Below are 24,585 nucleotides of genomic sequence, written 5' to 3'. Positions count from 1 at the left end.
GGGCTCTCCTGCATTTCAGGAGAAAACCAGGAAGGGCACAGGGTGAGAGGCAGGGCCCAGAGAAGAAGTGGTACCAGTGGGACTCCCAGCACCTCATCTAGTGAGTTCCTCAACACACATCATGTTCTGAGACTGCACAGTCCAGCCAGGCAGAGACGGCAGACCCCAAATCACCACAGGGCAGGTGCATCGAGGCCAGAATGGGCGGGGGAGCTCTGAGGAGGATGTGTTCCTGAAGCCTCCTGGCCCAGGTGAAGTCCCACGAGGAAAGGGTGAGGATGGGGTCTGAGGCCGGGCTGGGATCCCAAGTCTGACAAGGGCAGGTGCCTAAAGCCCTGAGTCTGTTCTCTTTCCAACACTCAGTGAGGTTCCTGACTTTATTTAAAATGAAGGCAGGATATCAGTCATCCAGGTAGATAAACATCCCAAATGCAACCTAGCTTCTTCTGTGTATCAGTCTCTATGTGTCCTAACAGCCTGGGGAATCTGCAGTCTCCTTAGCTGTCAACAGCACAGAACATTCCATCTGGAAAAAGCCTTAGGGAATCCTTACCTACTGGTTTTCATTCCTTTTTTTTTTTTTTTTTTTAAGTTACGAACTTCTCTCTCCAAACAAAATGTTGTAGGGAAGAGGAGCACATAACACAGAGCAAAGCAAAGCTACTCAGTCAAAATAGGTGACTGGGATCTTCTTTCCACATGAAACCCCTGGACCAAGTCAGCCCCTTGTTTTACACTGGGGAAACTGAGGCATGGGGCAGCGATCGGGTCGGTCTTGTACCACACTGAACCACACTGAATCCCCAGCGCCAGCCTGGGTCCTGGCACATAGTAGGTGCTCAGTCATTACTGGCTGCAGAGTGACATCTGGGAGGTGCTGACCACCTCTGCTTGGTCATCTCTGTTTCACCACACATGCAATTGCTTTCTAAAGAGACTACAGGGGGACTGCAACCGCAGAGAGGCCCCCTAATTGCCGATGTTTTGAATTTATAGCATTTGAAAGGGTCTCATTCTCTGATCTAAATGGCAAGAACAAAAGCAGAGCATAAAAGGGCCAAAGAGGATGAAAAGAAACCACAATTTGTGTCCAAGGTGGAGGTGCCCTTTGTTGTCCGGCTTCCAAGCTACTCCAAAGTTCTCTGCCCAACGGACGCACATCCATCTCCATGGCAACAAGAGCACTGTGTCTGGGCCTCCCAACCCTGGACGGGCCCCTCTCAGCCTCACCATGTGCCTGGCTCTTCCTGGGAGCTGGGTGGGTGGGGAGCCGGAGGACCGGCTCAGCCTGGCCCCTCTCTCATCCAGCTGTCTTATGGGTTCTTTGTGGGGAGGAGGGGAATGGCCTGGGCCGCCACCTCCATTAGACGTATCTTCACCCACTGTGCGCCCATCCATCAGAGATGCTCCTCTTGAGGGCTATTCAGCTAGCCCCAGAGTCAGCCAGGAGCTTCTAAAATATACACGTGAGGGGCCTTGCCTGCAACTGGCTGCATCAGGGAGGCAGACTCAAAATGGGGGCCGCACACGCACCCCTCAGGTCACAGTGGAAGAGAGCAAGGCCAGGTCAAGACAGCCTCCCAGGCTTCTGTCTTGAGCAACTTGGAAGGCTGGGGCTGCCCCTCCCTGGATGGGGAAGAGCAGGGCCCGAGAGCAGGTTTGGGCTCCATCTTGAACATGTCAACTTGAGCTGCCGGGGAAGCAGATGTGAATCCAGAGTTCTGGGGTGAAGGACTGGAGATGGTTTTTATACCCACTAGAGAACACAAGGGAGGAGGGAGTAGAGCCGGGGAGAAATGAGGGGTCTCAGGTGTGAACTCTGGAGCACAGGGGAATAGCAAAGCCATGAAAGAGAGTGTCAAAGGGTGCAGTGCAGGGGAAGCCAAGAGAAAGTGACAAGCACAGGCTGGGGAAGAAGGACACAGCCAGGCACGGGGACCCCAGCATGCAAAGAGGGGAGCTGGGAAAGAATGCCTCCCACCCCTTGCGTGCTGGGCTGTTAGCTACAGAATGCGCCGCACCTGGGTGCGGGGTGCACATCCTGCCTGAGCCCCCACGATCCAGACCACCCCGGAACCACTGGGGGACCCATTGAGAGTGTCCTACAAACTGAGGCTAAACACACCCTTTCCACCTCGCAGGCAGTGGGGATTGCTGGAGAAAATGGAAATGTGCCATTTTCTGCCTCCTAGTCATAGTAATGGGCACAGTTAGAATTTTTTTAAGAGCTTGCAAAGCTGGGGGCACCTGGGTGGCTCAGTCGGTTAAGCCGCTGCCTTCGACTCAGGTCATGATCCCAGGGTCCTGGGATCGAGCCCCGCATTGGGCTCCCTGCTCAGCGGGGAGCCTGCTTCTCCCTCTGCCTCTGCCTGCCTCTCTGCCTACTTGTTCTCTCTCTCTCTGTCAAATAAATAAATAAAATCTTTAAAAGAAAAGAGCTCGCAAAGCTGGACACTGGGCTACCACACTTTCCATGGATTATCTTGTTTGATCCTCACAACCCTTTGAGGTAGGTACTAATTTTATGTCGATTCGACAGGTAAAGAAACCCACCAAGATTCAAGGCTGGCCAAGGAGGGTCTTAACCACTAAGCCACACTGCTCCTTGCTGGTCAGCATGACGCTGAGGGGTGCTCTGGAGGAAGTTTCTAGATGGCTGGCCATCTGATTGCCTTCCTCTTCACCCTTTCTATCGGTCACCTTCTTTCTGGGCGTCTCTGGATAGCGAGCTGTCCTAGCACTTGGCAGAAACCAGGGCATGGATCTTGTTAGGTTATTTTAAGGTTACTTGACTGTGCGTGCAGGCTGAGGTGGCAGGAAGGGACGTGATGCCCCGTGGAAATGTGGCCGGACCTCTGTCTGGACAGGATGCTGGAAAAGTCAGCAGGTGGCTGGCTTAAGAGGCTGTCCCTTTGGACATCCTTTTCCTTCTCGGCTGGGGTGAGGGGGCATCAGGTTTTATGGATGTTTATTCAACTTAAGGGGTCTTCCTAAAAAGAACGCGAAATTACCCAATCCAAACCAGATGAGAGCACGTGTATTTGCTTAGAATGAGAACAAATAACAAATTACAAGGATGACAAATACAAAAACACGCCCCTGCGTGACCACATTGTCAGAGCTTCTCTTGGCCTCGGAAGGTCCCTGAGCTTCTGTTTCTTTCGTTTCTGGGTGGATCAGCTCTGCCCTTCACACACTGACCTTGACTGGAGTCAGTGGAAGCCTCTGATCCTTATTCTAGGGCTTGGTGCAACCCACCCAAACTGGGGAAGGGACAGGATTAGAGAAGTTTCCAGTCGTTCTGAACTGGGCCCACCCCAGTGGTTTGGCACAAGCATTCAGGGGCAAAGGCTCTGATCCGAACCCCAACTTTTATCCTCTCTGTAGACTACCCACAGGGATTTATTCACCCAACATATGTTTGCCACGTACTTATTGCAAGCCAGCATTGCACTAGGGCCTGGGGTGGATCACCGTGATGAACCATGCCGATATAGCTAAAAAGGTTTAGATTTGTTACATGGGCAGAGAGCCTGGCGCATATTAGTTGCTCATTAAATGTTGGTTTCCTTGCCTTCTTCCCATCTGGCAAACACCCTCTGAAGCCAAGGCCCAGGTCAGTGCAGTGCATCCAGCAGCCCCCAGGCCAATGTCCTAGGAGACCAGATCACTCCTACTTCCCACCTATCAAAGCAACACCTGCTCTTTTGGTGGACCTGGCTCGACACTCACACCCTGGGACCAGGACTGCAGGGGCTATCCTGACCAATCATCTCCTCCAAGCGACCCAGAAGCAGGCATCCAGTCGTTTGGGCCACTCAGCAGAGTAGAAACAGCCAGGACTACCACTCAGTCAGGTCCCCTGACTCCCAGGCCCTCCGTCCCCAGCGGCCCATCCAGAGGCCCTCCCCAAGCCTCTTCCTTTCGGCCTGGCCTGGCCCTGGCCCCCCTCCCTTAGGACAGTACTTCCCAACCCCACGGGGGGGAATTACCTGTCATCGGAGTTAGAAACAGAAAACACACCCAAACCAACAGCACGGTCATCCCCGGGCATCACTCAGAGCCTCCGCCCTAGTGGACTTGGGTGAGACAGGGCGTCTGCACATGGTCGAAGCTTCCAAGCGTCTTTCTGGCAGGCTTCCGGCAGTCTGCTGGAAGACCCTGCTCCACGGAGCGAGGCTGGTGCATCGGGGAAGAAGGGTCCAGGGTGAAGGGCACTGAGGTGTCAAGTGGCCAGGACTCAAGTGCTAACATTTCCGGCCCTGAAATGAGCGTGGCAGGACATGAGGTTTGAGGAGCAGGGGACAGGGACGGTGGTCCTTGGCGCCCCCTCTCGGGGGGTCATGGCCAGGACAGGAGTCCAAAGCGCGCCGTCTAGAGCGCTGCTCTGAGGACAAGGGTTCACAAATGTGCTGCCTCCCCAGATGTCCGCGGCGGGGGAAAGGCGAGGAGCCTCCTCTTCGGGGACCGCGGCGAGGACAGAAGTCCGAGGCGTCCACTCTCGGGGGGCCATGGCGGCAGACAGGGTCCGAGGCTCCCTCCCGGAGGCGCGGAGCCGCGGACGCGCCCCCTGCTGGCGTCGGAGCGCGGGGCTCGAGCGGTCTGGTGGCGCCATCTGCTGGCCGTTCTGGGGAGCGCGGTCCAGCCGCCGGACACCGTCCTAGGGTCCCGGTCGGAGCGGTTCCTCCTTCGGTTTCTCCACCCTATGAAGCTCCGAGTCCCCACCCCACCTGGCAGCACCGGCCAGGTCGGGTTGCCCTTCCCTGGGCAGCGCTCGCTCTCGCAGCGCCCAGGCTCCGCGGGAATTGGGCCTCTTTCATCGTTGACCTTCCCCCATGTCTTTGGCTGGGTCATCTTGAGAGAACTGCTTCATGTCCGAGAACAGAAGTTCAGTTTCTTCTTCTGTTAAAAAAAAAAGAGGGGGGGGGGGCTGGAATCTAACAATACCATGTGCCGGGCTGGTGCACAACCGGACAGGGCGACCTCCACGGCTGCTAGGGCAGCGCCTCGCAAAGGCTTTGGTCCAGGTGCCTGGAAGTCAGAGATGAGCCGTGCATCTGCACGGGGAGGTTCTGCCCCTGAGTCAGAGATGCAGTAGGTGATCACCGAAATACTCCCTTCTGCCTCCAGTCCAAGAGCTTCCGGGCCACTTCCAAGTCCCCTAAGTCCCCACGCTGACTCTAGCCAAGCTGAGACCCTGCAGCCATTCCTAGAGAGCCCAGTGCTGCTGGGGAGTTTGATCATGAGCCCGCAGGTGAGGCCCTGCCAGGCAGGAAGCAGCCTCCCCTGATCACCAAGACATAGCCTGAGTTTGGAGAAGACAGAGTGTTAGCTCTTTTGGGGACAGGGTCCATTCCATTCTGCAGGAGGCCTTCCTGGCCGGACTACCCCTGCAGTGTGCTTTCCCCATCCAGGAGACCTCAAGCCTTCCCCCAGGTGACTGTCCCCACCGGCTGGTGACGCTCATGGAGGCTGTGAATACAGCAGTCAGAGCAGTGGTTTTCAAGCTTGAGAATGAAACTTTCTGAATCAAACATCAGAATCCTCTGGAAGGCTTGTGAAAACCGCCAAGCTCACTGTCCAGCATTTTGGTCCAGGAGGTCTTGGATGGAGCCTGAGAATCTGCATTTCCAACAAGTTCCCAGGGGATGCTGATTCAGGTGGTCCACCGAGAACCACTTAGAGTCAGATTAGACCTGGGTGTGAATCCTTGCTTTGCCACTTTCTAGCGGTGAGTCCCTGAGCTAGTTACTTGGCCTCGGCTTCCTCACCTGTAAAATGGGCACCATTCTCTCAGCACTGCAGGGAGTGTTAGATAAGATGGTGCACATGAGGACTCAGCTCAGGCCTGGATGTGGTAGGTGTGCAGTAAGTGCCAGCAGACCTCCTTTGGCACCTAGTCCTGCCCTCGGTCCCCCTATATGTATGCGGCTGACACAGCAGAGCAGGGCTAGGAAGATGACAAGGGAGCAAGAACACTGATGATGGGGGACCCTGGGGGGCTCAGTCGGTTAACAGTCTGATTCTTGATCTCAGCTCAGGTCTTGATCTCAGGGTCATGAGATTGAGCCTCTCATTGGGCTCCATGCTGGGCGTAGAGCCTACTTAAGAAATAAGATAAAATTAAATTAAATTAAAATAAATTAGGGCGCCTGGGTCGCTCAGTTGGTTAAGCAACTGCCTTCGGCTCAGGTCATGATCCTGGAGTCCCGGGATCGAGTCCCGCATCGGGCTCCCTGCTCAGCGAGGAGCCTGCTTCTCCCTCTGACCCTCCCCCCTCTCATGTATTCTCTCTCATTCTCGCTCTCTCAAATAAATAAATAAATCTTTAAAAAAGAAAAAAAAAGAAAAAATAATAATAAAAAAATAATAAAATAAAATAAATAAAATCTAAAAAACAATGATGATGGAAAAAGACACCATCTTTAGCAGGGCAGACCTGAGTCTGGAGAGGGCCCAGCTACAGTACTGTAACTAAGGAAGGGATTAGAGTGGGTGCAGTGAGAGTGTGGGGGAGACTGTGGTGATCACTCCCAAGAGTCAGGGGTCACCACCCAGAGGAGGTGCCATGTGCGCTGAACCTCAAAGATGAGTCTTCATCTATCCTGGATGAGAGAAAGGCATTCAGGCCAAGAGAGCAGCTGGTTCTCAACTCTGACCACATACTCGATCACCCCAATACCCCGCTACCCGGGTGGCACTCCAGACCAATGGCTGAGTCCCTTGAAGAGGGGAGGGAGACATGAATTCTTTGAAACCCCTTGGGTATTATTGTACAGGCAAGGTTGAGAACCCCCTAGCAAATCCTTGGAGGAATGAATTCATATTCCTGCACAGGGCTGCAGAAATGAATAGCGCAAGGTGGCCGGAATATGGGGTGCATGTGGGCAAGAAATGAGGAGCAGGAAGGCATGCGGGGCCATTTCCCCAGAACCGCAGAAGAACACCCACTAGCAAGTGCAATAAGCAAATGATCATGATGCTTAATTCACATAATATGTATCCCTGACAAACTGCATGTTTGCATTCAAACAGGACTTGCTCTTGCCTCCAGAAGGAAGTGGCTGAGAAATTCGAAACCACCTGTGATTACCTCCATGCTTCTAGGATGTACCTGATTCATCTTTGGAATCCTCTTTGAGAGTGGAAAGTAACAATCACTCCATCAATGTTGGTAGAACTGAATGAACCTTGAATAGCCCTTTGGCCCGGTCATGTGCTCTCATTTGAGTGGCCGGTCTGGATTGACCTTTGAGTTCAAGGGGCTTTGCTGCACCCGGGCCGCTGTGATTTCAGGGAGGTCAAGAAACCCCATAAAAACCCTCATCCTGGTAAGCTGCTGCCTGAAATCCCACTTTCGGGGCTTTCTGTCTCTCAGTGGTTCTTGCTTACACCTTGCCAATTCCCTTTCCTGAGGCAGGTCTTAAAGTGTTGAAAGGGCAGGAACCTCATAGTTGTGGGGAGGAGGAGGAAAGATCCAGAAAAGAAGACCCGAGGCCCCCTGAGAGCTGGCCCCTTGGCAGTGACCTGAACCTAAGGCAGAATAGAAAAGGTTCAAAAGGTAGGTGCTTCCTTTCCTTTCTAATTGGAACCTCCTGGCGCTTTTTATTGGTTTTTGCAATTTTTGTGCTATACCCTGGAGCAAAGTTCACCACTTACCCAGGGACTCATTTTGTGAATCGCCGGATTTCCAAGATTCTCTCAAAGAAGTTTTCCAGAAACATTTATTCTCTTAAGACATTTCTCATAACCAACCGAGGAACTAGGAAGACTTGTCCACACACCGATTTGTTACATCCTCTCCCTGGCTGGGCTTCCCAGGAGTGACTCTGAGACAAGGATTTGTGTGCAAGTGGGTAATTTGGGGGTGATCCCAAGAGGAATGGAGAAATGAAACTGAGATGAAGGAGACCAAGACAGGGGAAGCGGATGAGCAACTGAGGCTCCATTCCACTGGGGAACTCGGCGAGACAGTGCTGGATACGACCCAGAGTCAGCCCATGGGAGGGGCAAGCAGCTGGGCACCATCCATCTACCTGTTCCTGTCAGTTGTTGATTGAGGGGTACGCCCAGAAGCACTCACCCCTTGGCACTTCTAGACTGCCCCGCATAGGCTCGTGCTTTAGTGACTAGGGACAGTTCTCAGGCAAAGGAAGCTGGAGTCCCAGGGCGTAAGAGTGGGGCATCTACAGCATCTGCTACATAGCTCAGCTCATTCACGTGCCAACTCAGGAACAGCTCAGGAGAGTATCCCCCTCACTGAGCGCCAACCCTCTCCTGTACCAACCATCCACCCGGGCATCTACATTTGCACACGCCTACTCTCTCAGGAGGCGCCAGCCCTCCACCCTAGTGACAACACTGGTCCACACAGAATCTGGCTGTCGAAATAGCCCAGGCCCCTGAGAACACAGGTGACAATCCCACCCTGGCCTCAGTGCATTTTGGGTGGGCCAGGATTGGGCTGACCTTGCACACGTCCATGAATGCGCACATTCAAGAAAAGAGGTGGTTCAGACTCACCCTGTTTCATCAAGGGTGAACAGGGAGTAGCTCGGCAAGATGTTAATTGAGCTGAAGGTACAAATTGCAAGAGCAATGGTAATTTTTTTTCTGGTGACTCAAGAAAAGCTGTGACATTCATAAGGTGCTTTCATCTACATCAGGTGGGAGGTTTGAAAAATGAAGGCGGGGCTCCAGTTAACCGGGCTTTGGAGGATGGTGATAGTTTTTTTCTGACGTCTTGATATGAAGGGCATTAGCCACGTTTCTGCAGGGCCTCAGGACCAAAATCAGCCCTCATGCAGGATTTGTCTCTAAGCCCCAAGGTCTCAGGGGACAGGCTGCAGGGACACCAGTTTCAACTACCCTGGCTCCCAAAAGACAACACGAGGAAACCAGCTCAGCTGGTGTTTGTCACACAAGAGATGGCAGAGATTTCACTTTTTAACAGGGTGGTAAAATACCCCTTTTGCAAAGAACAGCATGAGATTTTTGTAGATGTGAATCAGCCTGTTTTGCACCAACTTGAAAGCGATGCACATGATCTCCATCCCAATGATGATATAAATGGAGAAGAACAAGAAGAAGTGGGGGTGTTCTAAAACGGTATCCCCGAACCCAATGGTGGTCAGTGTGACGAAGCAGAAATAGAAGGCGTTCTCGAAGTCCAGCTTCTTCTCCCAGATGGGGAGGATGGCGGCCGCACAGGAGATGTAGGCAAACACAAGGAGGGCGATGACCGAGAGGGGCACGTCCAGCTTCTCCACCTGCCGTCCCTCCTGGTCCAGATTGCTGATGAGCGAGTAGGAGAGGCTCCCCGACACCAGCTCGGGACACGAGTTACTCCTCTCCACGGCCCACGGGGGCAGGTGCAGCGTGTTCTGCTTCTCTCGTGCAAGAAGTCTCTCGAACAGGTCCGTGTTTCTGCTTGGGGTGGACGGACACGGGCCGGGGTTGGGGCCCGGAAGCTCTTGGGCATCTATGACGATCCTCGGGACAACCTCGCCCACGGGCTTGGTGGCCGGCTTTCTGCAGAGCAGGCGGGAGCACCAGGAGGGGAGGGGAGGTGGGAAGAATGGGAGTTTTTGGAACCGATGATAGGACGTGGACAGGATGGTGGCCAGGATGTCACCTGTGTCCGTGAGGACTAGGAACATCAGCGGGATGCCAAAGAGGGCGTAGAGCATGCGCAAGTATTTGCCGAGCCTGGTGACAGGGTAGATGTGGCCGTAACCTGAAAAAGAGGACAGAGCCCAGGGTGGTTGTCTGCTCTTCCCCCTCCCCCAAAAGAGCTTTAAAAAGACCTTCTGTCATTTCTCCTCCCTGGTATGATGGTTTACACAATGTGTTTGAAAATATTCAGCTTAAAGCATTCATCCGCCGTCTGGCCTTGGTCTCGCTTTGGTGGCGGGAGTGACAGGTGGAACTCAGCTTCTCTTTAGGATGAGGAGCAATTCATGTCCAGATCTTTGACCCAAGATGTCCTTGGCAGGGGACAAGCATGTCTGGGAGTGAGCTGATCCCTTTTCATTTTGCTACAGTCATGTCTAAGCATCCACATGGCAGGATGAATGCAGGGGAGAGGCCATGGACGGCTTTGCCATCAGACCCACCTCCTCCTTCATCCTCCACGAAAGCACCTGTTGTTAAGAAGCCACTCTTGTCCTCCCCAGGATGTCTGGCCCTCCTCGTTTATTTGTTCCTCTATAACAGGCTACTAGTATCTTCCATCTGCAGTGGAAGGATGGAAGGAATGAAATACAGCTGCTGCCCTCAGAGCCATTGTGTTTTAGGAGATTGGACAAACCCGTTCACAAATGCTAGTGAAGTGGTGAGGACCCCAGCATCTAGAATCTTACCAACCTGAGTTCGAATCCCAGCTCTGCCATTTACTAGAACGTTACTTGACTTTGGCTCACATTTTCAAGTTTCTTGTCTGTAAAATAGGGATGACCATCCTTGCTTGGTATACTGACCAGCTGGAAGGATTATGTGAGCCCAGGGTCTGACCCATAGTGGGCAGCTGAGAAATGTTGGCAGCCCTGCCCTCAAGCTGAGAATAGCTGCCAGTGGCGCTTACCGTGGGCTGGTATCGACCTACCAGCAGAGGTAGACATCGTTAGCACCATTCACAGGTGGGGAAACTGAGGCTTGGAGAAATGGAGCAACCCGGCCAAGAGCATTCAGGGACAAAGAGTGGAGTTGGCAGCCAAACCCCTAGACCCACCCAGCTGCCACGCCAGCATTCATCCCCGCTGGGTCAGGAGCACCCAAGGGCATGGAACCTGGCAATCCTTACGAACCAGTCAGCCAAGCAAAGGGAGGGGTGGGCTGCAGCTTCCATTCTCTTCAGGAGCCCCCCGTCCTTCCCACCCCAGCCCCAACCCTCCTGTCTACAGCAGGGCAGGAGCAGAGAGGCGTCAAACCCCACAGCCCAGGTAGCTGGATCTTCTGGAGTGAGCGAGCTCAGTGATTTCAACAAAGTGAGGGAAAAGCTTTTGTATTAAATGCCTGTGTTCAATTTTTGATGTCATAAGGGATGATTAATACAGGAAAACCTAGGCCAATTATGTAAATTGATTTGAAGGCATTTGCTAGGCTGGCTAAGCCCCAGCCTCCTCCAGGGCTCCAGCTCCCTGTGGCCGACTCTGGCCTCAGGCTCTGCCTTCCAGGAGCATGCACGTGTTCAAGTTGCCCACCCTCACCAGGGTCCTGGAGAGGGCTGGGGACCTCAAAGGGTCTAATCAGTTGGCATCCACCACAAAGCACTCCACGCCACCCTTGATTCCACGAGGCACCATTTGGTGGCAGGGGCAGTTAAATCTGAATGTACATTCACAGCGTATGTGCATATTTAGCCCTTACTGCATGTGCTGGGGACACAGTGGTGAGGTATCCAACCTTGCTGAGCTTCTGGTTTAGGGGGAGAGGCAGATATGAATCAAATACCCACACTAGTGAGTATGCTATGGCAGATGGAGATCAATAAAAGGACATAAAAGAGCAGACTGTTCCATGAGCAATTAGAACAAAGGCGCCCATCCTGGATTTGCATTTATTGAGCACCTACCTTATGCCAGGCACTTGTGGGTGGGGTTGGGGGTACAACAAGAAACAGGCGGAGATCCTGCCCTCTAGTAATCCTAGTTGAGAAGGAAGCAAGGCCGTGAGCTTAGCTCTCCACCATCAGCAGGATGTGGCGACAGGTGTATGTATGCACCAGGGGACAGGAATGGGAGCCGCATTGGTTAACCCTCCCATTAGAAACCCAGGTTTGTTCCATGGGGCAGGACTTGTTGAGACAGTGCCAAGGGTTCCAAATGCCTCTGTTGCCCCTCCCTGTTCCATGAGGCTCACTCGCAGCTCCAGTCCTCCCCTCTAGGAGAGGAGGTTGCAGAAGTGGCCTCAGCGCCTTGTCCAGGCTTCAGTAAAAGCCCAGAAGCACTGAGGCGATGAAGGTGGGGGTGGGGACTTAAAGGGGAAGGTGGAGAAGAGGAACAGAAGTGGGCCATGGTGGGATGACCACCTGCCCAGTTTGCCTAGGGCTGAGAGGTTTCCCAGAACACCCTATTTTCTGTGCGAAAACTGTGGCAGTCCCAGGCAAACTGGGCAGGTGGTCACTCCAGCCATGAAGAAGGGTGTGGAAAGAGTCTCTGGAGCAGGGAAGATGAAGGAGGAGGGCACCTGGAGCCTCTCCTGGAGGGGCAGGAGCTCAGAGAGGCCTGGCCACGGAGTCCTGGTAGAGCCTGGGCCCTGAATATCAGCAAAGATTCTTGTGCCAAAGCTTATCATGGGCCCCACACAGCCATCAGTCCTTAGGATGTCAGCAACAGCCATGAGGGCCCAGAGATGGGGACCACCTTGTTTTCTAGATGGTGGATGAGCCCCCTGGGTTCCTGTGCACCCCCCGGTGATTCAGGAGAGGCTCCACAGTAGAAACCTCTCAGCTTCCAGGAGAGGGTCCCAGGGTCAGATCTATTTTAAAGAAAAGAACATCCCATTTCTAGGATAAAGTGTCTTTTATTTTATTTTATTTTTTATTTTTTATTTATTTATTCATGAGAGACAGAGAGAGATAGAGAGAGAGGCAGAGGGAGAAGCAGGCTCCCAAGGAGCAGGGAGCCCGATGCGGGACTCAATCCCAGGACGCTGGGATCATGACCTGAGCCGAAGGCAGACGCTCAACCATCTGAGCCACCCAGGTGCCCCTAAAGTGTCTTTTATAATGAAAATTCCCTGCATAGCGAAATCCCTAATGCCTGCAACCACCATTACCACTGCATTAAATGGACAAGGAACAGGGAAGTCAGGTGACCTGTTTGGGGTGGCACAGCTCAAAGCTGACACGGGTGTGCACCCCTTACCTGAAGACTTCCCCTGTCCACCTGCCACCCTAGTGTTCTCCTTGGCAAAGGTGAATTTAGTGGATTTAAACTAGAGGTGGCTGCCTCTAGGTCGAACATGTTCAGAGCCCAGGAGATATGCCATATTCCAGAAAATGCATCAAGGAAGCAAATCTCAGAGAGCACACGGCCCCTGTGAAGGAAATTGTATTAACTGTACCAATTACTGAATGCTGAAATGCATAATGGAAAATCCTATCATTTCTTATAATGTATTCATATATTCCAATACGGTCAGTCCACTCCACTTAGGCTGTGAGTATTTAATAGTCCATGCACTTTCTTTCTTTTCTTTCTTTTCTTTCTTTCTTTTCTTTTCTTTCTTTCTTTCTTTTCTTTCTTTTCTTTCTTTTCTTTCTTCTCTTTCTTTCTTAGTAGGCTCCATGCCCAGCATGGAGCCCCCCCAACGTGGGGCTTGAACTCATTACCCTGAGATCAAGAGTCCGAGGCTTAAAGGACTGAGCCACCCAGGCACCCCCACGTGCTTTACTTTCTCATCCAGGGGGACTGCCCCAATTGGAAATGACTGGGGATTGACCAACTCACACCTGCCAGGTGTCCCTTTTTCAGCATCAAGGCCAGGTGCATTAAGGGTGACCCAGAGATGTAGGGCAGGAAGCACTTCCAACACTGTTATTGATTACATGCGGTGGAGAACCTCCCCAACATCCTCTTCCAGTTGTAATTACTGGACGGCATGATATCCTAATTGATTTGATAGGAGCATCGCTTTCTTGGGATTTAAACCAAGATAATGCATTTCCATTAGATCAGTGGTTCACAGCCTGGACTCCCATTAGAATCACCTGGAGGGCTCTGAAAAATACTGAGGCCTGGGTTTGTCACTAGAGACTCTGACTTGATTGCCACGGGTCCAGGCTTGGGAGCTTATAAAAGATGCCAGATGAGGGCGCCTGGGTGGCTCAGTTGGTTAAGCGACTGCCTTCGGCTCAGGTCATGATCCTGGAGTCCCTGGATCGAGTCCCGCATCGGGCTCCCTGCTCGGCAGGGAGCCTGCTTCTCCCTCTGACCCTCCCCACTCTCATGTGCTCTCTCTCATTCTCTCTCTCAAATAAATAAATAAAATCTTTAAAAAAAAAAAAAAGATGCCAGATGATTGCAATGTGCAGCCAGGGCTGAGAACCCTCCACCAGGGTCAGTGCTTCGCAAACGTTAATGTGCATCAGCATCACCTGGAGAACTTGTTAAATACAGGTGTCTGGGCCCCACATCCATAGTTTCCAGCTCAGTAGGTCTAGGATGGGGCCTGAGAATTAATTCTCATTTCTAACAAGTTCTCAGGTGATGCTCATGTATGCTAACAGGTCCAGGGACCACTGCATTAGATCAGTTCTCAACGGGGACAATTTTGCCCCCCCCCCCCAGGGGACATTTGGCAATGTGGAGACAGCAGGGGAAGAGGTGGGGGCATTGGGGGGGTAGAGGCCAGGGATGCTGCTAATCATCCTACAATGCACAGGACAGCCCCCGCCACAAAGAATCATCTAGCTCGAGACGCCCACAGCGCCAGCCCAGAAAGCCTGCGTTACATTAATCCCCAGAAGTTCTGGAGGCAAAGGAAAACAAACTGAACCCCTTTGCTCATCTCCACTATCTTCCCTGGGGCTACTGTTTCCCCGGCACGGTTGCTACACTGAGCTACAGGTTTCCCTGGAAAGGCCAGCTGCACCCTGCCCCTGCCTTGCTGGCTGTGACCTCCCTCTCCAGAGCCTCAGCTCGCTGCAGAAGGCCGCAGCGCCTACCCCACAGGACTGTCGTGTCATGAGGATTAGACAAGATCATGCATGTAAAGGCCGTGCGGGCCATGCCCAGTGCTGGCAACTGCTCGGCACTGCAGTAGTTGGTGGTTTTCGTTCTGCGGGTTACCGGTACCTCCCGCGGGTAGCGGCGACGGAGGGGAACAGACCGGCTCCGAAAGGAGCCACATGGGGGCGCTCGTGGACACAAACACGGGCCCATTCGTGACGCCCGTTGCCACAACTCTGGTTGTCCCCCCAGCAACCGTTCCTTCCTCTTTCCTGGGGTACCACTGCTCCCCCACCTGCTTTAGGGATAGAGCCAACCGGTCTAAGTCATTCTGGTGATCTAATCCGCTTGCCGGGACTGGCTTAGGGCTGGGAGTTTTCTGGGGAGAGTTTCTATGCTGGTGGTGATGGCCATCCCTTTCTCTGTCTACGAGATGCAGTGAAGCCCCGACGGGAGTGGACATTGGTGACCTGCTGAGCAGGATGGGAGAGAACCTGACGCTCAATGCCACGGCTGAGCTGCACACGGACCAGCCCCAGGGCTGTCTCCACCGGACTCCTTACTCCGGAGGGAACACGTTTTCCTTGCAGTTTAAGCCAGCTGGGTTGGATTTTCCATTAGTGGCAGCTGAGAGGATCCTGGCTGCCACTTACATTTATCCTCACACTGATCTGAAAGGCAGGCCTGGGAGGCGTTACAGATGAGGGGACGAGGCTCAGAGGGGCCACATTGCCCCCTGGTGCTCACACCGCTGACCCAAGGTGGCCAGCCTCCAGAGTCCACAGCTAACCAGTGTCCGCCACCCCCATGTGGGAAGGAGCCTCAGCACGAGCACGCAGCCACGGCCAGGGCTCTGTGACCCTTGTTGGCCCATCCCTCTCAGGGACTGGTACTCTCTTGAATGAAGACGGGGCCCCAGGCCTTTTCCCTGACCAAGAGGGGCAGGGGCTGAGCCATGGGCCCCACTCCCGGTGGGGATGCTGACCCAGGAGCTCCCGAGCCTTGGCGGAAGGCAGCCTCACCACCTCCACTCCTGTGACCCCCATCCCCAGCAGGGGACACGCCTGCCAGCCCTGGCATGGCCCCTCCGACCTGGCCCTTCCTGCTGCACCGCTGCGGAGGGAAGCCAGGGGCTCTTAGTTACTCGAGCATCCTCAGAGGCAGACCCAGGGACACAGCGCCCAAGTTCAAGAACAGGCCCAGCCCCCCAGCTCAGGAGGCTACTGCTCTGCCATGTCCCCCCCACTCCTGTCCGCTCTCTGTTCGGTCACCCAGGAGCCCACACCTCGTGTGGCCCCTGAGAAGAGGATCTGGAGCCCCTTTAAATGAGCAAGTGGCCACTGCAGGGGACAGCTGTGCCCCACACCCTCCCCTCTACCCTGGGCTCTGGAAGGGCTGCCCTGGGCCAGTGACTTGCACATAAGGGATCTTTGCTTTCTTTGGGGGCTGAAGACACACGTAAAGGAAGGGCAGGGAGCAGGGTCAGGCTGGCTCCTTCTCTCCGAGTGCCTCTCCTTCCAGGCACCGGCATCAACTCCAGCCAGACACAAGGTCTCTCTGGGAATTTGAGCAGCCCCTGCCCCCCAGGCACAGGCAGGCTCTCCCTGGGGCTCCCTGGGCAGGGCTGGGCAGGGTCCCTGCAGCACCCCACAGACCTGCAAGGCTGGCAGGCTACTCTGGGGAAAGAGCACTGGACTTGAAGTCTTGAGGCCTATTCGTGGGCACCAGCTCTACTCACTGTGTGCCCTTGGCCCCTGGCAGCACCTCTCTGGGCTCAGGCTCCCCCAGCTGATTCATAAGACCTCGCTGAGCTTTAAAGGAGGCAGCGTAGTACAACCCCGGGGTAACTGTTAGCTCCCATTACCATCGCGGTCCTTCCTCCCTCCAACCTCACTGTTAGTGCTCCCAATCCTGCGCTGGCCCACCGGCCTCCCTCCCCACACCACACCCCCCACTTCGGTGCTCCCTTCTGTTCCCTGGGAGTCAATTGCCATCTATATGCTGGTGACTCTGAAACCCAGCTCCGCAGCCCTGCCCAGAGCCCTGAGCCCCAGACCCACATTTCCAGCAGTGCTGGGTGTCTCCCCTCGGAAGCTCCACTGGAGCCTTGACCTTGACTGGCCCTGAATCATCACTTCCATCCCCAGGCCCAGCATCCTCACCACCCTCCCCACAGTCTGCCGGTCCCACCCAGCAAAGCTAGAGACTGCCGTGCCTTCCTCATCCCCCAGGTATCCAACCACTGCAGACTTTCCTGCAGCCTTCCTCCAATCCACCCCTCTTCTCCGTCCTCATGACCATTGTCCTGGATGAGGCCATTGCCATCATCACTCACATAGGCTGCCACAGAAGCCGCCCTACCGCTCTCCCTGCTGCCAGTCTTACCCTCTCTGATCCCCCCACCCCCCATGCTACAGCTGGGGTGATCCTTCTGGAATGCTGAGCTACCGTGTTCTTCCCTTGCTTAAAACCCTCTAGACATTCCCCACCGCCCTCAGGATGAACCCAACCTCTTTGCCCGGCTTGCAGGGCCTTCCCGTGGACTGGCCCCTCTTCTCCCTCCCACCCCTCGTCACCCCTAATTAACCTTACAGTGCCTGCCACCCCTTCTGCTACTGGGCCTTTGTCTTGACGCCCACCTTCCCCCACACTGGTGACTCCTGCTCTCCCTGCCTGACTCAGCATGGCCGGCATCCCCTCCCGGGAACCTTTAAAATGTTCTTACCACTTAAGTCTTGCCTCTTGGACCACCCCAAGCCTGGGACAGCTGCCCCTACTCTGCGCTCCCACGACACCCCGAATACTTCGCGTGCTGACCACATTCGATGCCCGGGAGCCTAGGCTGGCAGGCACCACTGGCAAGAGGTTGTCGTACGAGAACATTCAGCCAAGGGGCAGGAGGGGGCTGAAAGGCTTCCCCCACCTTGCTCCCTGGGGCCTCCACCCGGGCAAGGGGCTGCACCCACCAGAAGGAAGGGCATTCTTTCCGAATTCCCACCAGCAGGGGCCCCCACCTTAGGAGCACAGCTCTGCTCACCGGCTTGGTGGACCCCACACAGGGGCGGCCCCCATCACCATTTCTTGACCGAGTGAACCGAACATTCCACCTCCCCACCAAGGGGCCCCAGCCTCCCCCTTCTCCCTCTCGCTCCCCCACATCTCTCTCCCAGGCCTGCCTTTGCCCTAGGACTTACCCACAGTGCTGATCACTGTGCAGCAGAAAAAGAGTGAGCTCAGGAAGGACCAGTCTGCAAACTTGCTAAACCAGTGGGGCTTCACCTTCTGCAGCAGCGCCCCGAGGTCCCGTTTCCTGCCTTCCTCAACTGGGGAAAGGGAGGACCAGAGTGAGGCAGAGGGTTTTGCTCCAGACAGGTCCCACCACGCGCAGGGGTCTTCCCCAGGGACCAGCACGCCCCCTGCCTTGTGGACCCTTAATGCCAAAACCTGGTTCTGCTTTTGCTGTCTCTGCACTTAGTTCCTGCATTTAGTGCCTTCAGAGATGACGAGGCCACACCCGCCGTGAGAGGAACCCCCCAGGGAGAGGCCCACGGGGGTCCGGCCCAAGCTCAGCCACAGGATTGCTGTGTGGCCTGAGGGGGCTTCCTGAAACTTCTGAGCCTCTAAGTCTTTCACTTTGCAAAGGGGCATTCTACTTCTGCTCAGTCTCTCTCAGAGGGTTCTTGAGAATTGAAAGCAAAATGGGTCTTATGAAATGCAAGCTCTTATATGGATACAAACCATCCCCACTCCCGGGGGTCATTACGCCTGATGGCATTTGGTACTCACACTGGGATCTGTGGGCACCGAGGCGCCTGAGGATTTCTGGGAAGACTTGACTTTCACAACATCTGACCCAGGGCCAACAGAGCAGGACTGGGGCCCTGGTTCCTCAGGGAGGTTCCCAAATAGTTCTGTTGGCCTGGGTGGCCAGTGGGCTTTAGGATCCCAGAACCATCTTGGGACTCCGGCATGCAGGGGGAAGTCAGTACTTATGTGACAGGGTGCCGACCTGGGAGTCCAGACATCCTAGACCCGGCTCTGACCCTGAGTAGCTCCCACAGCCGTGGACAAGACGCTTCTTTCCGAGCCTGTTTCCCCACCAGGGAGGCAGCATGACGTGGCAGTGATAAGTGGGCTCTGGAGTCCAAATGCCTGGGGTGGAATCCTTGGCTCCACTTTGTAGTTTGCGACCTTGGCCATTTGCTTAACTCCCAGAGCCTCTGTTTCCTAATCTGTGAAAGGGGTCAATTCATACAGGCCCCTGGGGTTGGCGTGAGGATTAAGTGGGATAACGCAGGACATGTTCGGCACAGGGTCTGCGCTTACCGAGCATTTTAATCTCCAACAAAAATCAGTACAAAATGGGGTTGGAGGGGCGCCTGGCTGGCTCAGTCAGAAGAGCATGCGCCTCTTGATCTCAGGGCCGTGAGTTCGAGCCCCACACCGGGTGTGGAGATTATTCAAAAAACAAAAACAAAATGGGGTTGGACAAGTGCTGTATTCCCCTTGTATTCTGTGCGTCAGAATCTTTAGAAACTTTAGAAATAAGATTCCCAACCCAGCTCTGGAAATCCTGATTTAGTGGGTTTGGAGAAGAGCCTGGAAATGTGTATTTCAGACAAGCTCCCTGGATGATTCTGATGTGTGGCCAGGGTTGGGAAGCTCTGAACTTGTTACCATCAGGGCCAGGGGTGGCTCCGAGTCCAGCAGGTGGCAGTGGCAGAGGACACCTCCTGGGTCAGCCGAGTAGGCGTGTGTCTGCCTGGTACAGATGCAGAGAGAAGGAGTAGGACCCTCCATGGAGAAGAGACTGCCTCCTGTGACCAGCCTCCCGCCGGCCTCAGCTGAAAGAACCTGCTCGAGAAGCAAGGTCAGGCCCAATGAAGGAGCCGTGAGCAGCCCAGCTGAGGACCTACCTGTCACCCCAGGGACATCCTTCCCCTCACTTGTAGAGGCTGTTTTTCCTTTGTCTTTTATTTATTGACTCTCTATATTTTTATTCTGGTCTGATAAATACATACTTGCAAGCTTTGGGGGAACAAGGCAGAGCAGTAGTAAGTGACTAAAGATAAATGAAAGGCAGTAAGGAGATAGGTAAAGAGCCTGTGCCTTTCAAGAGGCCTCATGTGCTTTATCTGCTTCCCACAGGGTCCCTATGCTTGGCAGGCCTGAGACTGTGGGCCCCCACTGTCCAGCACACTGAGACCCAGAGAGGGCAACAGCTCTACCTCAGATCACGCAGCAAGTTGGGGGAGCAACCGGGACTGAAACCAGGCCCCCAAGTTACCAATTCCCTTCCCCTGAGTCTGACGGTAGAAAAGGCCATTGGGAACAGGAAATGGGAGAGAAGGGGCCCAGGCTGCTCCTCCGAGGGGGCCAAGCCCAGTTTAGTTGTCCGTTGAATCCTAGTTCCTGTAAACTGAGTCATGGGGCCAGGCAGGCATAATTCGGAGGACCAGCCTATGAACCCCCAGCCCCAACTCTAGTCACCCATGTCCCCCAACCAACCTCACCAAATCTCCAGCAATCCATCCTCCTTGGAGCCTGCCGGTCTGAGTGGGGCTGGGAACTGAGGCAAAGGGAAGGGAGCTGGTCCTTCCAGAGCATGTACTTGGTGCTCAGTGCTTTCCCTACATTCTTCATAGCAACACTAACAGGCTGCTGTTCTCCCTATTTTATGGAGGAGAAAACTGAGGCTCAGAGAGAAGTGGTTTGCCTGAGGTCCCACACAGAGATGGGGAGGATCCAAACTGAGGGCTCCCAGACCCCCCCCCCCAGCCTCCTGCAAGACAGCCCTCTGTTCTCTGGGGGCTGCCTCCACCCACGGAGAAAAGGCCCACCCCACCCAGGTGAGCCACCTACCTGTTCTGTTGCATTTCAAGATGCCACAGAGCTCCACCAAGAACTCCTCAAATTCCGGGTCATTTGGCCCCAGGTTCTGGCCACCCTCGATGGCTGAGAAGAGGGCGGCACCCAGCAGTGCATAGGTCACCAGGGAGCAGAGGAAGCAGAGGCGAGGGAAAAGCTTCTCCAGGGCCTCCTGAAAGCACCTCCGGGCCAGGGGTAGCCCTGCAGCCTCCATCCTCCCAGGAGCGCTCAGAACAGGAGGAACTGGTGGAAGAGGCAGGAGCAGGCCCCAGCTGGAGCAGGAGGAGGGACGGGGGAGGAATGGGAGTGCCCAGGGAATGGCCAGGCTCCAGCACTAAGTGGATGGTGCGGGTGCTTCCCCAAGGACTGGGAAGCAGCCGGTTCTCATCACGTTCAGTTACTTAGATGGCACCCCCCTAGCACCCCAAATTGCTATTGATCCGCGGGCCCGGGAGCTGCCCTGCAGGGGATTTGGGTAGATGCTGTGGGGGTGGCTTTGTGCTTTGGCCTTTCCCATCCGGCAGCTGCAATTTTGACCTCTAGGTACCAAATCTGACTTTTGTCCTTCCTGAGGGTTGTCTGTGGTACCTGGTTTCTTGGACTGGTAGTAATAACAGCAACAGCCGTGGCCGGAACTCGACAGTCTACAACCGTTGTCCTGTATGGATCTAATTATCGGTCCTAATTCTTCACTCCCCTGTAGCATAGTCCCCACCCCCCGCCCCCCGCCGCCTTGCCACCGCCTTAAGGTGGGCAGAGCTAGACCACGTGATTTGCTCTAACCAATCGGCTGTTAGCAGATATGACCTAAGCAGGGCTTTGAAATGTCTGTCCCCTGTGCCCTATCTCCGCCACAAGAAAAACATGGCCAGCCACAAGCACGGGGTTGTGGGCACATTCGGATTCCCCTTCGTAAAAAGATCCTCTGCACAGCTTCAAGGAACACAGTTCACGACAGCCTCCAGCTCTTCATCCCTTCAGGGCGTGCCTCAACTTTCAAGCCCTCTTCTCTGGGAAGCCCTGTGCAATGACTGAGCAAGGTGGGGGTTCAAGAGATTCCCTACACCTGCCCCCACCCCCAGGGACTCCTCCAACCTGCAACCTACGTTCCAGAACTCCCCGTTGGTTCGCCAGGGATTTTGTCAGCTCTGCATCATGATCAGAAGGCTTTCTCTGTCTCATCCTGCATCCCAGTACAGTTTTTGCAGTTCTTACCCTAGATCTCCATGTCTGCTTCGCAGAGGATCCAACCTGTGGTAGTTGACACCAAAAGCGTCCTGAGAGAGCAGACTCTAAGATGGGGGTTTGGAACTGGGTTGACCAATGCCCAACTGGTGGGGAGATGGTGGACAGACAGCTCTTGGTTCCAGATGGCCTTCCAGCTGATAAACTTCCCCAGTGGTGACTGGGATGGTGTGCAGGTGGAAGGTGTTGACCAGTGCAACAATTCAGGCATTGAAAACATATTGGAGAAATGATAAATGTAAGGACAACAAGTTTGGATGGTTACCATGAAGTTACATCGATCCCCTGAAGGCAAACTTAGAAGAGGGAGGTTAGTAGGACAGACCACAGCCTCTGCTGCAGTTGGCCTCGGGGCTGCAACTGATACTCATCATTCCCTTCCTGCACTACCCATTCTAAATTCCCCTTGCCCTCTGCCAACTCTTCTATTGTCTCAATGGCTTACCCCATGGCACGAGCCAAATCCTCATTCCTGGGGGGTCTGAGTCCATGGTAACCATACCCTCTTCAGGTTGGAGTTGCTTATGTTTGTCCATTCATAGACACAGTTGGGTAAGAAGTACCAAGATGTACCCATGTGGGTCACCTGAGTTACATTCATATTCCTTTCAGCCCCCATTGTGTGAAAGCAGCCCTACATCCTTCCGTTGACAAGGCAATTGCCCTCGACAAGATGGTCACCCCTTCTCTTGCTTTCTGGCTCCTGATTATGAAGATCCTAAAGTGCCCAGGCAACAGCCATAGGGTGTAGTTCAATGGGCCCCTTACTAGGTTTCCTGGTGAATGTGTCCCCCTTGGGGATCAGGACCTCTACAGAGCCCAGAATTGTGGGGATGGAAGACAGTAAAGGAATATGATCATGTAATTCTCAGTTTGAAATGGAAAGCAACCAATGCTTCATTGCTTCTTTACAGTCCTGAAGAACGAGAAAATCTCCAAGCCTAGAACAAGCCAACAGTCTGCATCCCCACACCCACTCTTACATCTGTATCCAGCCTCCTAGATGAGGTCAAGTTTAAGAACTCTTTGCCTAGCCCTAGATCCCAAAGATTTTCTTCTAAAAGTTTTATCATTTTTCTGCTTATATTTAAGTCCGTGATCCATTTGAGTTAATTTTTGCGAAACGTGTCACACTTAGGTCAAGGCTCATTTTTTTGCCTATGGATACTCAGTTGCTCCAGTGCCACTTATTGAAAAGTCTATCGTCACTCCATTGGATTGTTTTTTCACCTTTATGAAAAGTCTGTTGAGTGAATTTATGTAAATCTACTTCTGGGTTCTTTATTCTGGTTCATTGATCCGATGTCTATCCTTCCACTAATACCATACTGTCTGATTACTATAGCTATGTAGTAGGCCTTAATATCAGGTATAGTGATTTCTCCTACCTTATTCTTCTTTTTCAAGATTGTTTGAGCTATTTAAAGGACCTTCTATATAAGTTTTAAAATAATCGCATCTATGTCTACATAAAACCTAGCTGGGATTTTGCTAGGAATTGCATTAAACCCACAGACCAATGGGAAGACACTTGACATCTTCACTGTGTTAAGCCTTCCTGTCCATGAACATGGGATGCCTCTCCCGGCTGTTACTTTTGAACAACACCTTAGTTTGCTCCCATTGTTCTTTACTCAAGCCAAGAATCAACATTTTAAGATAAGAATGCATAAGTCATTTGTTATTAAGCGCTATTTACTGTGCTTGGGGGCAGTGTTACTAAGTGAAAGTATTAGATGGTGGAGGTCAGAGAGTGTATTTGCATTATCTTTTTAAGGGCTTTTTTTTTCTTTTAATACATAATTCAAGCATCTAGAATACTATAAAAAATAACGTAACCAGGGTGCCTGGGTGGCTCAGTCGGTTAAGTAGCTGCCTTCGGCTCAGGGTCGTGGAATTGGGCCCCACATTGGGCTCTCCGCTCAACGGGGAGCCTGCTTCTCCCTCTCCCTCTGCCTGCCACTCCCCCTGTTTGTGCTCTTTCTCTCTGTCAAATAAACAAATAAATAAATCTTTAAAAAAATAACATAACAAGTGCCATGTATCCATTACCCCTGATGCCATGCACCATCTGGAGGGAGATAGGTTGCTGGGTAGAGAAAGACCCTGTGATAGAACATGAACTGGAGACAGGTGAGCTCCGGCCTGTTAGCCACAAGATCTAGTTGTATGTGATTCAATGTTATGGTTTTTATCAGTATACAGGAGTTATCCACCCACATTTGGGCCAGTGGGATAGTGGTGGCAGGAATAGGTGAGAATCCACAAGAGAAGGGACTCTTGTGGATAAAGGCAGGCCATGAGATCCAGTCACCCCTCCCCACCTCTGAGAAGACCCAAGTTTCCTTCATTTTTAGGAGAGGGGAATTTTTCTGCTTCCTATACATTATCTAGCCCCTTTTCCTAGAGAGGAAGGGACAAAGATTAGCAAAAGACCTCCTCTTGCTGAAGTCTAAATCCCTCTGCTAATGAGGCATCAGATGGACATCAACCAGCCAAAAAAGCACTTCCTGGGAGCCCACTAGAGGCCAGATGATGTGAGGCCAACAAAGGTCCCCACCATCCATGGAAAGAGAGGATACAGATAGATGGATTCATTCATTTCAATATAATGAGGGATGAATTAGGAAGTGAGATGCAAATACTCTGTGACTTATGGAGGCAGAAGAAAGAGGGATGCTGGGAGACCAAGCAGCCTAGGGTAGCCACATGGAAGAGAAGAGTTCAAAAGATGTCCAAGGAGAAGGAAAACAATGGCCAGCTGAGAGCAGATCCTTGGTCATAGGTCTGACTGAGGTAA

The 24,585-nt window shown here is 53.3% G+C and overlaps 1 protein-coding gene across 1 annotated transcript; it reads right to left on the bottom strand.

Moving 5' to 3' along the window:
- Positions 1-8,820: 8,820 nt before the first annotated feature.
- Positions 8,821-20,754, bottom strand: KCNK18 (potassium two pore domain channel subfamily K member 18). Its single transcript, XM_045876308.2, has 3 exons — positions 20,535-20,754; positions 17,867-17,995; positions 8,821-9,736 (listed from the first exon to the last, which is right to left on the bottom strand). Exons 1-3 carry the CDS (start codon positions 20,752-20,754, stop codon positions 8,940-8,942), a joined length of 1,146 nt encoding a protein of 381 aa, XP_045732264.1. The 3' UTR covers positions 8,821-8,939.
- Positions 20,755-24,585: the final 3,831 nt, after the last annotated feature.

Source organism: Mirounga angustirostris, unplaced genomic scaffold, assembly GCF_029215605.1.
Source record: "Mirounga angustirostris isolate CCGP_5_RB_7025 unplaced genomic scaffold, mMirAng1.0.hap1 SCAF_6, whole genome shotgun sequence".
NCBI lineage: Eukaryota > Metazoa > Chordata > Mammalia > Carnivora > Phocidae > Mirounga > Mirounga angustirostris.
This window is presented reverse-complemented; position numbering and strand designations above follow the sequence as displayed.